The sequence below is a fragment of the Narcine bancroftii genome, chromosome 4 (assembly GCF_036971445.1).
Source record: "Narcine bancroftii isolate sNarBan1 chromosome 4, sNarBan1.hap1, whole genome shotgun sequence".
NCBI classification, from domain to species: domain Eukaryota; kingdom Metazoa; phylum Chordata; class Chondrichthyes; order Torpediniformes; family Narcinidae; genus Narcine; species Narcine bancroftii.
The window spans coordinates 311,099,216-311,115,656 of NC_091472.1; the positions used below are offsets into that span (position 1 = coordinate 311,099,216).

Genomic DNA, 16,441 nt, shown 5'->3' on the forward strand with positions numbered 1-16,441 from the left:
CAAAAGCCTTGAACCTCACTTATAACTCTGACAAAGTGCGTGTTCAAGGCTAAACGTCTGGCTATCATTAACTACGCGGTGGAGAATGACATCATTGGCCGCGATCCCGATAGGATGCGCCCCCTGTTGGAGCTCCCATTCCCAGGACCACAAAGGCTTTGAGGAGATGCCTTGGGTTTTTCTCATATTCTGTCCAATGGATCCCTCAATACGCTGATAAGGTTCAGCCTCTCTTAAAAGACACTAATTTCCCCCTTGGGCAGGCCAGTTACATTTTACTATCAGACATGACAAGGCCACTAGCTCCAGAAGCCACCTGTGAAAAAGGAGGCTCAAGCCAATGTAAAAGCTGAGAGGTACTGGAGGCACTGCCTGGCTGGTAGAAAATTTATTCTCCTCACTGACCAGTGCTTGGTCGCTTTCATGTTTAATAACGTCAAGAAGGGTAAAGTCAAGATTGCTCAGCAGAGGATCGAGCTCTCCACCTCCAATTATGACATCGCCTATCAACCAGGAGCCCTTAATGACCCTCCAGATGCCTTATCCAGAGGAAGCTGTGCCTCTGCACTCACCGGCCAACTGCGGTTTATGCAAAATAAGCTCTGCCATCTAGGGGTCACCTGCGTGCTCAATTTGTCAAGGCATGCAATCTGCCCTACTCCATGGAAGACGTCAGGGAAATGATCAGGTCATGCCAGGTCTGTGCGGAGTGCAAGCTGCACATCTACCGTCCCGCAAAGGATCACCTGATCAAGTCACCCAGGCCCTTCGAATGGATCGGTATCGATTTTAAGGGACCTCTCCCCTTCTTCCTCTCTATCACTGATGAGTACTCCCGCTTCCTGTTCGCCATTCCATGCCCAGGCATGTCCACTTCGTCAATCATAAAGGCACTAGACTCCATTTTTGCCCAGTTCGGGTATCCCAGCTATATTCATAGTGTGAAATATGAAGTGTTCACAATCACTACTCTGGAGATAAGGCCTTGGAGAACAGGGTCAGGTTTATTTGGAGTCTGCAGAGTCGGGTTCCCTGGTCTGGAGACACACCGGAGGTTCAGAATCATCGTTCCTTTGTACAGTCCCGCGCTCAACATCACCCCACCTTCATTTACCTTCTTCCAATCAGTATCCTAATACATTACAACATTCTCCTTCTCCCTTCCATCAATCCAGGTATCACTCAGTTCCTCCCTCTTCATACATCGCATGTTATGTTAATTAGTTCATTCCCTCCTTAGGGGCGTTTAAGTTAATATTCATGTCTCTATTAAGCAAGCGCAGTACTAGCTATAGACTACCTTAAGTCACTGTACCAGCCTGAACCAGATCCTTGCATCCTTGGGGCTCAAGATGAGAAGGGGCCCCTCTAGCTAGTACTGTCTACTCTCAAGCTCTAATCTACATACTTTGCATTCCATCACTTTTCACAGAATGGTGCAAATTTAATGACTTTCAACCATTTTTCACAATTCCTCCTTTATTCTGTTAACCATGTATTTCTGATTAAACTGCATTATTGTTCACCTTTTGTTTCCTCAAATAGTTGTAACACGAGTTGAATTTGTCGTTGTTCATCTGCCATGGGGTTTTTTAATACCATCTGCTACGCTCCAGTAGCTGAGCAAATTAATCTAGTGATAATACATCATAGGATGGCTAATCCAATAAATACGTCCACCAGAATCATTAAACCATATATAGCAAGGTGCACTAACCATGGCCCCAACCTCCGAAATTCCAATCACCCCATACACCTTTTTTATATTTGTCTCTAGCCTCCCAGATTTTCTCTCTATACTTTTTAATATGGACCACCAAATCTGAGATATTAGCTGATTCATCCGTAATGTATGTGCAACATTCAGAGCCAATTAAAGCACAAGTCCCCTCTGTCTCTGCTAAAATAAAGTCAAGGGCCATGCATTTTCGGAGGACTGTAAGTCGCAAGGCGGCCATTTCGGTAGTTATTGCCTGGTCTTGGGATTGGACTTCCCCAAGCGCCAGGTCCGTTTATCTCGGGTGGCTGCTGATTCTTGAATCTCAACCCCAGCTCATGTGGCTCCATATGTCAGGAAAAACGTCCACATGAGATGATAGCCTTCTTTTGCTTTGCCCATGGGACGAGACTAGTACAGGTAGCTGGTTAAGAACATGGACATGGGGAATTAAGTAGGTCAGGTAACAACATCCACTCCAACCTTTAGGTGTACGGGTCAATTTAAACCCTTTTGTTCGATTCAAACATTCCTTTTCCCTGGGAAACCATGAATAAATTTTACGTCCACGCACCCAATATGTGCCATGTACAGGCTGCGGGATTCGCAGTCGTGTGACTGTCCAACTCTGCATTGGAAACTCCTAGTTGGTTCCTCAAAAGGAAGCAACTCTCCAGACTGAGTAGTTGGTGACTTTGTTGGTTTTGGTCGTATCGACCACCCTTTGTATTTATCTTCACTGGTTGGATCACTGTTGCTGGGCAAGGTATATATATCAAATAATTTGTGTAGGGAGAGAGGGACTGCTACTAAGGGGACTCCTGACTTGCCATGGTGTGGTATTTTCGCACATACCCAACAATCTGTTTGATTTTGGTTCTTAGCATAATTAGTACATAGAGAGATAAAATAACTTTTAGGTTCAACATGCAAAACTATGATATGTATAAGCACAAATTGAAATAGTAAGGGTAAAAGTTTCATTATTGTAGTTTTCTTTTCTGTCCCTTTTTACTCCTCTTTCTTTTCCTCTGGCTGGTCCCTTTATTCTTGAAGCATGTGTCCACCCCTTTTCCTTCATTCAGACCGCTGTTTCTGTGGTCAACAGTACTAGATATGGTCTGTTCCACCAGGGCTGAAGCTTTTCTTCTTTCCACGATTTGATCAGGACCCAGTCACCAGCATTCACAGAGTAGATAGGGAAATCCAGAGGAGGGTTCTGCGCCAGCAGACCCTTAGCTTTTAAATCTGCAAGAGAACAGGAGACTGCCAATAAATAGTTCCTTAAAAACACATCACTACTTTCGACTGTAGGTATTCCTTCTACCTGCCCCAAATATGGGAGTCCAAATAACATCTCGAAAGGGGATATTCTAATGTCTTGTCGTGGGGCTGTCTGAATTCTGAGAAGAGCTATCGGTACGCACTTGGTCCAGGGTAATTTAGTCTCTTCTTTTAGTTTTGTAATTTGCCTTTTTAAAGTGGCATTCATTCGCTCCACTCTGGATGCCATGGTCTATGCAGCTTCCATTTTATCCCTAAGGCTTCACAGACCAGGCTGTGAATTTTAGAAGCGAAGTGTGTTCCCCGATCTGAATCGATGGACTCGGCTATTCCATATCGGCATACAATTTGTTCCAGAATTATTTTCGCCATGGCATTGACGGTGGGGAACGCTTCAACCCATCTCGTGAAGTGGTCCACTATTACTAGTAGAAATTTCCATCGCTGAACCTTAGGGAGTTCTGTGAAATCCACTTGTATCTGCTGAAATGGCCGGATTGCTAAAGGTTGTCCTCCTCTAGGCATAGCTCTCAAAATTTTCTTAATAACCTTTAAACGGATCACACAGCGGTTCATTGTCTGTCTTGCTAGGATATAGACTCCTCTGCAGGCATAAGTTCATAAGAATGCATCACACAGTGCTTGCGCTCCCCAGTAGGAGCATGAGTGCAGTTCCCCTAGTATCTGCTGGGTGATTTCTTCATTTAAAAATTGTCTTCCATCGGGAAGCCACCATTTTCCATCTTCTGTCTTCTTTGCTCCCATCTTTTCCATTTGTTCTTCTTCAGGGAGGGAAAAGATGGGCACCTTCTTCAGCCCTTCTCTGAGTGGTATCAGAGTCGTCATGTGCACTGTTCCTGATCGTGCCACTTGTCGGGCCAGTTCATCAGCATCTGATTTCCTCGCGCTTCTGGTGAGTTCCCCTTCTGATGTCCAGGTTCATGTACTATGGCAATTCTTTCTGATTTGATTAATGCTTCTAAAGTCTTTTCAATTAGTTGCTCGTGAGCCAATTCTTTTCCTCTTTCTGTTATCATCCCCCGTTCTTTCCAAATTTTCCCAAATGTGTGTACTACTCCAAACGCATATTTCAAATCTGTATATATGGTAACTTACTGCTCTTCCAACAGTTCCAGGGCTCTCATTAGGGCATACAACTCGCAAGACTGAGCGGACCAGCTGCCGGGCAGATGCCCAGTTTCCACCTTGGTTCCGGTAGCTCCATCAACAATAAGCATATCCACTGTATCTCTTTCCATCTGTACAGCTCGACAGTCCATCTATGAACCACCGTTATCCTTTCGAGAGGGGCTCCTAAGTCATCTCAACTTTTCGTTTACAGCTCGACCAACTCGCTACAGTCGTGTCCTGAGTCCTCTGGTTTTTTTTTAAACTTTATTTAAAGATTTTATCACAGGAATAAAAAGAAAGATTACATTTAAAGAAAAGATAAAAAATAGAATAATATAATTACAATACAACATTAATAACCTATCTTAATTCAGTCTAACCCCCCCTACATATACAAGAACTAAAAATCTATATATATATATAAAAAACCCCACCCTGCCCCTCCCCCAAAATAAAGAGTGAAGAATTAGTAAAATTAATAATATTATATATTAAAAAAAGCACACAAAAAAATAGAAAAATATGACAAATAAAAAATAATTTAAAAAAAGATTTATCAGATCTAAAATATCACATCTAAGAACATACTTTAATCAAACTTAATTGCATATACTTAACAAATGGAGTCCACTTCAGCTTATAAAAAGACATCTTATCTTGGATTGAAAAAGATATCCTTTCCATAATTAAACAAGACTTCATCTCTAAATACCACCTGTCCAAAGTTAGTATATTTCTATCTTTCCAAGTAGATGCTATACATTTCTTGGCCACTGCTAAAGCTAAATAGATAAAAGAAATCTGATAATCATTTAATCCTAAATCATTTAATGATTGCATATTCCCTAATAAAAATATATCAAGATCTAATACAACACAAATATTATATAATTTATTAAATATAGATTGAATACCTTTCCAAAACTGTTGCAATTGGTCACAGGACCAGACAGTATGTAAAAAAGTACTGGCTGTCTGGTCACAATGAAAACAACAATGTGACTTACTAAGACCAAATTTTTTTAATTTTTCTGGTGTTAAGTATAATTGATGTATAAAATTATAATTAATCATCGCTAATCTAGCATTAATCAATTTCCGAATACTATTTTGACAAATTTCCATCCAAGCTTCTTCAGCTATTGTAGAACCTAAATCTTTTTCCCATTTCAACTTATCTTTATCCCAATCTTTCTTACTTTCATTTTCTTGTAAAATACAATACAAATCAGATATATACCCCTTTTCTGGTATTGAAAGTACATATTTCTCAAAGCTAGTTTCGGGCAATAAAGTCATTTGCCAACCACATATCTGTTTTACAAATAATCTTAACTGAGTAAACAAATATAGAATTTCCACTAATACCAAATTTCCTTTGTAATTCCTCAAAAGAACAAAGATGTCCTTCAAAAAAAACAATCAGATAAGTTTTTTATTCCTTTCCTTTCCCATTGTTTCAAAGTGATATTGGAGACTAGAAGGAACAAGTTGATTATTATATAATGGCAATCGCCCAGACCATTTATTTTTAAGCCCCATTTTATCAAGTTTACTCGTCCATAGATTCAATAAATGTTTCAATATTGGTACATCATAAGTTCGTAACAAATTTTTATTCCATCGAAACAAAAATTCATGTGGAGATTTTTCTAAAATAACTGCCAATTCTATCTTTGCCCAACTGGGCGGATCCTCCATATTCATTAGTGCACTAAGAAATTTAAATTGAGCTGCCTCATAATAATATTGAAAATTGGGTAATCTCAAACCTCCAAATTGAAAGTCCCACATCAATTTTTTCATTGCTACCCTCCATATTTTCCCTTCCATAAAATTCTCTAACTGGTTTGTATAAATCCTTAAAACTTTTTTTTTAAATAAGGAATTGATTGAAATAAATATTGCATCTGAGGAAAAAATATTCATTTTTATAGTATTAATCCTCCCCAATAAACCTAAAGGTAAGACCTTCCACCTAATCAAGTCTAATTTAATCTTTTTTATTAAGGGAAGGTAATTAATTGAATATAAATCTTGATATTCTGTATTGACATTAATTCCCAAATATTTAATTTGTTTTGTCCACTTCAATTTTGTAATATTTTTATATATCGAATAATCATCTTTACAAATTGACAAAATTTCACTTTTAGCTCAATTTACCTTATAACCAGATAATTGACCAATATTTTCTAAAGATTCTTGAATTGCTGGTAAAGAAATATCAGGGTCCACCAAGTATAATAAAACATCATCTGCAAATAAATTAATCTTATATTCCTCATTCAAAACTCTCATACCCTTAACATTTTCATTTTGACGTATTAACTATGCCAAAGGTTCAATAACTATAGCAAATAAAGCAGGTGACAATGGACATCCTTGTCTAGTAGACCTTGTTAAATCAAAAGATTCTGAGATCTGTCCATTAGTAGCAACTCTAGCCTTCGGACTATTATATAAAGCCTTTATCAATCCAATAAACGAAGAACCAAAACAAAATTTCTCAAGTACTTTAAATAAAAACTTCCATTCCACTCTATCAAAAGCCTTTTCTGCATCTAATGAAAGCACTATTGGATAATTCATTTGAAATTTAAATTTATTTATCAAAGTAATTAGTCGCAAAATATTATCAGACGCATATCTGTTTTCTATAAATCCTGTTTGATCTTTATGTATTATTTTAGGTAAATATTGAGCCAATCTATTAGCCATAACTTTAGCTACAATTTTATAATCTACGTTTAACAACGATATTGGTCGATGAGAAGAAACCTGTAAAGGATCTTTATCTTTTTTTGGTATAACCATAATTATTGCATTAGAACAAGATTCAGGTAATTGAAAAATTTTATAAATTTGCTGTATTACATTCTTATAAATAGAAGATATATCAATATAAAAAGTTTTATAAAATTCTATAGAGAACCCATCTTCACTGGGTGCCTTTCCATTTGGCATATCTCTTATAGCCATTTCAATTTCATTTTCTGTAAAAGATTTATCCAACTCTTGTCTATCTTCTTGATTCAGCTGTGGCAAATTAATATTTTTCAAAAAATAATCTATTGCATCTTCACTTACATCTTTACACTCAGACGTATATAATTTTTTTTATAAAAATTGCAAAATTTCTCATTAATTTCTTTTTGTCTAAAAGTAATACCCGATTTTTTTTTTTTCTAATTACTGGTATAATCCTGGATAATTGTTCTTTTTTTAACTGCTATGATAAAACTTTATGAGCATTCTCGCCCCATTTATAAAACTTATGTTTAGTTCGATTCATTAAACATTCAAATCGATATGTTTGTAATTCATTATACTTTAATTTTAAATTAGTTAACTGGTTCTTTTGCATTTCAGTAGCATTTTTTTTGAAATTCTTTTTCACTAACAGTTATCTTTTTCTCTAAATCTTCAATCTCTCTAATTCTCTCTTTTTTTTTTACTTTAGATGCATAACTAATAATTTGACCTTGTAAAAAAGTTTTCATTGCGTCCCATAAAACAAAATGACTAGAAACATAGTTAACATTATTACTAATAAAATCCTCAATTTGTTTTTTTAAATGACTAATAAATTCTGGTTTTAGTAAAAACATGGTGTTAAATCTCCATCTTGGAGTTCTCTGAACATCTTGTGAACTCTGATATTCTAATAATAATAATGAATGATCTGAGACCAACCTTGCCTTATAATCCACAGATATAACCTTATCCTGCAAATGTGTTGAAATTAAAAAATAATCAATTCTTGAAAAGGAATTATGACGTGAAGAATAAAAAGAAAAATCTTTCTCTGTAGGGTTAAGTCTTCGCCAGATATCAACTAAATTCAAATCTTTCATCATATTAGTCACTTGTACTGCCATCTTAGATTTCTTAATTACTCTTGGATACTTGTCCAATAAAGGATCCAATCATCACATTGGAATTTGTTTGTCCAAGTAATAAAGACACATCTACAATAAAAGCTGTATCTTCAACATTTGGAGCATAAACATCAAGCAGAGTCCAAGCTTCATTAAGAATTGTACAATTCAGTTTTAATAATCTTCCTCCATTTTTCTCTTCATTCTGTAACTGAAATGGTAAATTCTTATGCACCAGAATTGCCGCTCCTTTTGCCTTTGAATTAAATGAAGAATAGAAAACTTGTCCAACCCATTCACGTTTAAGTTTCAAATGTTCCTTTATCTGTTAAATGAGTTTCCTGCAGAAAAGCCACATCAACTTTTAATTTTTTTAAGCAAGTACTTTCTTACGCTTAATAGGATTATTTAAACCCTGAACATTAAGAGAGGCAAACAAGTTTAGACATTACTTACAATAACACAAAGAAAAAGAGAAGGAGAAAAAAAAAGAAAAGGAAAAAAAAGAAAAACATCCCCTCCCCTTATCCCCTCCTAAAATTACAAAAAGAGAAAAAAAAATTAAAGATAATAATAAAAAAAACTTCACTCCTTAATCCAAAAATTGATGAAAAAAAAAACAGGTAGGAGGTTGCAACCACCTCCTCCTGTCTCAACCGCTCAATGCGGTAACTCCCACAAGGTAATGGGTTTGAGATAACTCACACGTAGCTGATGACTTCTGGAAAATGATGCCCGCCCAGCTCCCTCTCCCAACTCCCGTTTCACATTAAACTATCATCATTATCTGAAATTTTCTCAGAAAATTTTTTTAAAATCAACTTTATCACTCCGACCACCATTGTTTCCATTTCTTCTTGGAATTCGGTTTCCATCTTGCGTCTCCACTCTCCTTGGAGACCGTGGTGGACTACGTCTTTCCTGAAATTGCGTAATTGGCAACAATTGAGCAAAGTCCATAGCTTCCTTAGGATTATCAAAAAATTTTGGTTGATAGCCATTTTGAAAAATCTTCAATACTGCAGGATATCTAAATGTTGCTTTATATCCTTTTTTCCACAACACTTCTTTCACAGGGTTAAATTCACGTCGTTGAGACATAACTTTTTGACTCAAATCCGGTTAAAAAAAAACACGATTGTTATGAACCATCAAGGGACATCTTCTTTGTTGTGCGTTTCTTATAGCCACACGCAAAATTGTCTCTCTATCATAATAATTTAAACAACGAACCAGAACAGGTCTTGGATTTTGTCCTGGAAAAGGTTTTCTTCTCAAAGCTCTATGGGCACGTTCCAATATTAAGCCTTCCGGAAACTTATCTTGTCCTAACACTTGTGGAATCCATTCAGTGAAAAATTTTCTTGGATCTGATCGTTCCATATCTTCTGGCAAACCAACAATTTTTATATTATTCCGTCTAGATTGATTCTCCAAATAATCAACCTTTTTCGCTAAATTTTTATTCTGAATTTGTAAAGTTTCAATTGTTTTATTTACATCTTGTATTTGATCTCGTACCTCGACTATGCCTTGGTCACAAACATCAAGTCTTTCGCTCGTTTCAAGCTTAAAGGCTCCATAATCAACCATCTGTTGGGTATTAATGTCCACCAAAGTATTAAGCTTAGTATTAACTTGAACTAAAGCCTTACCTATTTATTTTATTGTAGAGGATAACTTAGATTCAAGATTCTTAATAAGCATATCTACTGGAATAGATTCGGGCACAGTAGGATCCTGCTGTTTCTGTGTAGCCAAAGGGTCTTCTATTCCTTCCCTTGGTTTAACTGCTTTTCTTACAGTATGACTACGTGTGGAAACCCCTGCCACAGCAGTATCTGGAGGCTGATGGCCAGGGTTATCCTTAACCCATATTATATCAAATGCCTTCATTACATCGATGTCTGTTGAAGTCTTCATTACTGGTGGTGCATTTCGCAGCGCCACCGCTACATCAATCGGTAAGCGTCTTTTCAGAGTCGGGTCTTCAGCTGGCAGCGTCCCAGCTGTTCTAGCTGTCAAAGATTCACTGACAGCGCTCACATCGGGCGTTGATTCATGCACACGCGCCTGGCTAGCCCTTTGTTCCAAGGGCTGCCGGGCGCCATCTTTAAAGAGCCCTACCATTAAAGAGCGGAGCTCCGTTGTCGAATCTTGTACCTCTCTTCCTGGATCCATTCCACGCGGAGTCCTGGCTTCTTGTAAACAGGTAGGCTCAGATAACCTCGGGAAATGCAGTTTCTTAACGATCTGTTGCCATTTTTTTTTACTTCTTTTCAGCAGTTGTACCATTAGAAACTGATTCAACACCTCTAACTATTTCTAAACTTTTAAAAAGTTTTAACGGGCACTTATAGACAAAGCAATAACAAAGAGTCAGGAGAGGACTGGAAGGCACATCTGTTCCTTACGCCATCTTGCCACCCCCCCCCCCCCCCCCCCAGTCCTCTGGTTCTTAAGCTTCTCCTGACGAGTACAGGAACTGTGAAGGGTTCAGACTTTTATCTGTACATATAGTTAAGTCATCTTTTTCCATTAAGATTGCCTCATATTTTAAAATTCTCGAGTCTGTCAACCATCTGTGAGATTTCTGAGTTAAAATGGTTCTGACAGTGTGTGGAGTGAATACAACGAGACTCCCTCAAAAGGTAAATTTTCGGCTTTCTTCCACTAATGCTGCTGTGGCTGCTACTGTTTGAATGCATTCCGGCCACCCTCGTGACACTGGGTCCAACATTTTTGAGAGGAATGCCACAGGTTGCCTTTGGCCTCCTCTTTCCTGAGCTAGCACTCCCAAAGCTATCCCTTTTTCCACATTTTCAAACAAGTGGAAAGGCTGATTAATATCAGGCAAAGCCAGGACCAGAGCATTAATCAAGTCTTTCTTCAAGCGATTAAATTCCTGCTGATCCTCTAGGTTCCACTCCACATTTTCTTTTTCACTTCCTAGTTTTTCATATAAGAATTGGACTTTCAGTTCGTATTTATCTATGCACAGTCAGCAATACCCAATTAATCCGAGGAACTTCCTTATCTCCTTCTGATTTCTCGATATAGGCAGACCTTTGATACCAGCAATTCGTTCAGGTCCGATTCTCTTTTCCCCTTGGCTAATCAAGTGTCCCAAATGTTTAGCAACTCAATAGTGGATTCATGAACTTCATTTTCCTTTGTTCCTGAAATCAACAGGTCGTCTACATACTGTATTAACTGTGTTCCTGTCGTGCTTGGGTGTTCTTCTAATACTTGTCCAAATAGATTGGGAGATTCTGTAAACCCTTGGGGGAGGACTGTCCTTCGATACTCCTGTTTTCTTCCCGAGTGAGGGTCCTCCCACTCGACTAGTCCCGACTATTCTCATCCAAGGGCAACTCCAAAAAGCATCTTTCAAATCTACAACACTAAACCACTAGTGTTCCGGGGGAATTCGATTCAATATGTTATAGGGGTTTAGGACTACTGGATGTCATGTCTGAACAATCTTATTTAATTCTCGTAGATCCTGGACCAAGCGGAAAGTCCCATCCGTTTTCCGTACAGGGAGGACAGGGGACATGCAACTTTCTAGCATTCCATCTCTCAGCAAATTTTCAATAACCGGCTGAAGGCCTCTTCGTCCTTCTACCGAAATATGATACTGTTCCACCCGTACTGGCTGGAACCCCTCCTTTAGGGTTATTTTGAGTGGGGTGATTTGCAGTCCTCCCCTGTTGCTCTTCCCAACCCTAGACACAGTCCCCAATGTCCTGGATATCCTCTTCCCTCAATGGGTACAATTTCACCATTATACTTCCTTCCACTGGAGCGGTACCGACTCCTGGTCTAATTTGCAGATCTTGTCCCATCAGATTCACCCCAGCTTGAGGAACCAGAATCAGGTCTTAAATTGCCTCCCTGTCTTGATATTTCACACAGACCCCCATGACTCTCCCCCCCCTTACTCCCGATACCTTTAATTGTGGACTAGTGAATCTAACTCCCTCCGATATAACATTTAATGATGATCTAGTGGCCTCTTATGTCCTCCAGAAAAACGGCATCCTCTTTGTTGGGTCCCACCTGGAAGAAACCCCTGAAATGTATAATTTAAGGGATAAATTTTTTTTTGTGCAAATTTGGGGTCCGTGTGCAAAAAAAGAAATTAAAATTATTAATTTTTTTTCATCCGTGTTTTCCCTAAAAATATTATTACATTTTGATGTTTTTGAGGTCTTTGTGTGTCAACTGATGCAATCTGACTTAATTATTTCTAACTGTTTTATAATGAAATATCTTTTTTATTTGTTTCGGGATCAGATTAGGTTGGGGGAGGGTGGGTTATTAGGGTTTTATGTATTTTGTAGTTCTTAGATTTTAGTATTTTAGATTTCATAAATAGATTTTCAACATATATTTGTTAATATTCCATTTTGTAACTGTTATAATGTTCTTAATTTTTTACATTATAAATGTTGAATAAATAAAGTACTTTTTAAAAATAATGCTGGCCTCAACCCCTAGTACAATCCCCGGTGTCTGCAGATGCCAGTGTTGAGATCAGGCATCGCAGGCACTTCCTATTAAAGGTAGAACAGACCAAACACCGGGGATAAACCCTTTCAAGTGTGAAAGTGTTCAGTGTCCCAGTTAGGAGTGGTTTAGTGTGAAAGGCCAAACCCCCATTACTATCCTGGGACATTGAATGGCCGATTTAGGGGGATGCAAGTCTGAAAGGGGCTTCTGGGGTTCAAAGGTAGCTCGGCTCTCTCTCTCTCTCTCTCTCTCTTTCTCTCTACTACTTGGTCCAAAGGTCATCACCACTCTTCTCGGTTGTTATTGGTATTAGACTAGTTTCAATTAGTTTTAAACAATGTTGCAATTTTTTTCTGAGTGACAGAATATAGATATGTTTTTAGGAGATAAATTGGGGCAGGTTTTTTAGTGTAGGTCACACACAAACAGTTTCAAACAGATTTTATTTAAAATACTAGACCTCTGCTCGTGCTAGGCATGTCAGCCCGAGAGCCTTTGCAAAAGCTTTGGAGAGTGTCCAAGAGACTTCACTAAGGGATTGTTGTTTACAAAAAGGCAACAAATGAAATAACTTGTCAGAGCTGCAGACTGTCTGGAGTGGAACCTGCTGTTCTAAAAGGGTCATGTGGTTTTGCAAGCAGAGAGAGTCAAACAGGCTTTTTCTCAGAGAGAGATCAGTTCTGCAGTTTTACAGTCAGCAGCAGCAGGGACTGGAACAGGACAAGTTGGCAAGCTTGTGGAAAATCCCATTTGGAAGAAGGGTGGTGAGTGCTTAGTTCAGTCTGGTCAAAGCCCTTGTGGTTTATGAAAAATCAGAGGACTGGCTGTCTAATGTTTCACTTGGAATAAGGAAAACAAAAAGGAACTCTGTGATGACCTGAAGAAAAAGGTTATCATCTGGAGAACCCTGAGGGGGCAAGCTTCTTCGGCAAGGCACTCACGTGGCTAATTAAAAGGGATCAGTTTGTGGCTGAGTGGAATGATCTTCCGGAGGAGGTAGTTGTGGCAGGGTCAATTCTGTCATTTAAGAGGAGGTTAGATGAGTACATGGATATGAGGGGATTGGAGGGATATGGGCAGGGAGTGGGTAGGTGGAATTACTGGAGTTTCAAGTAAATCGGAGGCGACTAGAATGGCCAATGTGGCCTGTTTCTGCACTGTAAAATGTTATATGGTTATTTGTATCCCATGTCAAACCTCCAAAGTTCAGTGCCATGTCAAGGCTCCACTTCAGACTTTTGTCCTGACACAGATGGTTCGATCATATCCACCTCAACATTGTCAGGTCGTTACCCCCATTTAGTGGTGCTACTCACCTTTTTAGAGTAGAGGACAGATTTATGAGATGGCTCGAGGTTGTTTTGCTCTCGGACACCTCCACTATAGCTTGTGAATGAGCCCTCATTGCTCAATGGATAGCCCGTTTTGGTTTACCTATGGACATCCCCTCTGTCAGAGGGCCACAGTTCATGTCTGGGATTTGGACTGCAATCGCACTAATGGTATGAAGACATATAAAGACAGTATTCATGGCATGCATCAAGGGTCTGGATTGGATGGATGAATTACCGTGGATACTGTGGGGTATACATACCGCAGCAGAAGATCAGGCTACTTCCTCTGCCATATTGATGCATGGAGCCACCCCCCCCCCCCACCCCACCCCGTCCCCCAGTAGTCCCAGGTGATTTCATCCCGGCAGCATGAGGGGGAGGGAGAAGGAAGGAGAGGAGGAGGGGGGAGGGATGGGAAAGGGGGGAGAAGAAGTGGGGGGGAGGAGGAGGTGGGTGTATGGAGAGGAGGGGGTAGGGAGAGGGGTGGAGGGAAAGAAGGTGGTGGGGAGGAAGGAAGAGGGAGGGAGGGGAGGAGGAGAGAAGGGATGAGGGAGAAGGGGAGGGGAAGGAGGTGGGAGGAGGAAAGGAGGATGGGAGGAGGAAGAAGGGAGGGAGGTTGGAGGAGGAGAAAGGAGGAGGGGAGGAAGGAGGTGGAGGAGGAGAGAAAGGAGGAGGAGAAGGGATGAGGGGGGAGGTGGGAGGAGAGAAAGGAGGATGGGAGGAGGAGGGAGGAAGGAAGAGGGGAGGGAGGGGAGGGGAAGGAGGTGGGAGGAGGAGAGAAGGGATGATGGGAGGTGAAGGAGGAGGAGAGAAAGGAGGAAGGAAGGGGAGGGAGGAGGGGAGGGGAAGGAAGAGAAGAGAAAGGAGGATGGGAGAGGAGGGGAAGAGGGGGGAGGATGAACGAGGAGGAGAATTGGGAAGAGGAGGAGGGGGGGAGGGGACGAGGGAGGCTCTATAAGTTCACGCACTGGGTGTCCTCCCCTTGCCTTCCCAAACGTCTGCCTCTGGAGACGCTTCCCGAGTCCAAGTCAAGAGATTTGGTGGGGGGGGGGGGGGGGGGGGGGGGTCGGATCGGGAGGTCGAAGCATTCGGACAGGCGAACGGAAGGGAAGCAGCTGTTACCATGTCTCTGGTCTGGTGGCTGCGCTGCCTGCTGGCTCGGAGCCGCCCGCTGACCGCCACCCGGGCCATCCCTCCACCTGCCCGGTCCCGCTCGGACGCCAGGCCGGCCGCGAATCTCAGCCCCGAGACCGACGCACCGACCAGGGAGCTGAAATCGATTCGGGACATTCCCGGCCACGGGTTACTCTGGACCTTCTACTGGCATTTCTTGAAGGGTTACTCCAGCAAATCACACGAATTGCAGGTAAGGATCAAAACCCGTCCCCTGTCCCCCAAACTTTCCACCAGTGACCCCCAAACTTTCCACCAGTGACCCCCAAACTTTCCACCAGTGACCTCCAAACTTTCCACCAGTGACCCCCAAACTTTCCACCAGTGACCCCCAAACTTTTCTCCAGTGACCCCGAGGGCGAACTTGGGACCCTGCAGAAGTTGGGAAACTCAGCGTGTCAACAGGGTCCTTTATGTAGCAAAGATAAAGATACAGAACCAACGTTTCGGGCTTGAGCCCTTCTTTAAGTATGAATAGTTTTACTTCTGTTGTCTTCTCCAAGTCTGAATCTCATCTTGTTTGTTCCCCTTGAATGTCCAACAAACATTTTCCTCCAGTAACACAAGAAAGTCTGCAGGACACGGTGACTGAAGTATAAAAACATAAAGCTGGGGTATCTCAGCAGGTCAGTGTCCTTGATCTGGTAAAAAAAAAATAACCATAACTAACATTTCTGGCTTGAACCCTTCATCAAGGTTTCAACCTTGGCTTTGAGCTCTCCACTGGCCACCTGACAGAGGTGCACCAAAGAAAAGGTACAAGGACTGCCTAAAGAAATCTCTTGGTGCCTGCCACATTGACCACCGCCAGTGGGCTGATATCGCCTCAAACCGTGCATCTTGGCGCCTCACAGTTTGGCGGGCAGCAACCTCCTTTGAAGAAGACCGCAGAGCCCACCTCACTGACAAAAGGCAAAGGAGGAAAAACCCAACACCCAACCCCAACCCACCAATTTTCCCCTGCAGCCGCTGCAACCGTGTCTGCCTGTCCCGCATCGGACTTGTCAGCCACAAACGAGCCTGCAGCTGACGTGGACTTTTACCCCCCCCCCCCCCCCCATAAATCTTCGTCCGCGAAGCCAAGCCAAAGAACTTCAACCACTGTGTTGCAGACTTTGATGTTTGAGGTGGAACCCCTGTAGAGCTATTTTGTAGGTATTGTAAGAGCTGGCTGGTCCCTTGCAACTGGAGCCCCTTTCACACTTGTGTCCCACCAAACTGGCCATTCGGTGTGCTGGGATAGGAGCAAACTGGGATACTGAACGCTTTCACGCTTGTAAGGGTCTGTTCTACCTTTAACTGGAAGTGGCAGCATGACGCAGCATGCAAAAGAGAGAAGCGATTGCCCATTTCACACTTGGCCTGATCTCGATGCCAGGGATTGTACTAGGGCTCGAGACCGTCAA

General features: G+C 41.1%; 1 protein-coding gene and 1 long non-coding RNA gene across 3 annotated transcripts in view; one reads left to right on the forward strand and one right to left on the reverse strand.

Annotated features, from left to right (window-relative positions):
- Nucleotides 1-985: 985 nt before the first annotated feature.
- On the reverse strand, nucleotides 986-14,158 carry LOC138760205 (uncharacterized). Its single transcript, XR_011355511.1, has 2 exons — nucleotides 14,123-14,158; nucleotides 986-2,965 (listed from the first exon to the last, which is right to left on the reverse strand). It is a non-coding gene; the product is annotated as an uncharacterized lncRNA (long non-coding RNA).
- A 761-nt stretch (nucleotides 14,159-14,919) lies between these two features.
- Nucleotides 14,920-16,441, forward strand: part of cyp27a3 (cytochrome P450 family 27 subfamily A member 3) — a 108,690-nt gene continuing 107,168 nt past the window's right edge. For both annotated transcript variants that reach the window (XM_069935913.1, XM_069935914.1), the window contains exon 1: nucleotides 14,920-15,228. In XM_069935913.1, coding sequence (XP_069792014.1) covers nucleotides 14,986-15,228 — 243 coding nt within the window. In that variant the 5' untranslated portion in view covers nucleotides 14,920-14,985. The remainder of the gene's footprint in view (nucleotides 15,229-16,441) is intronic.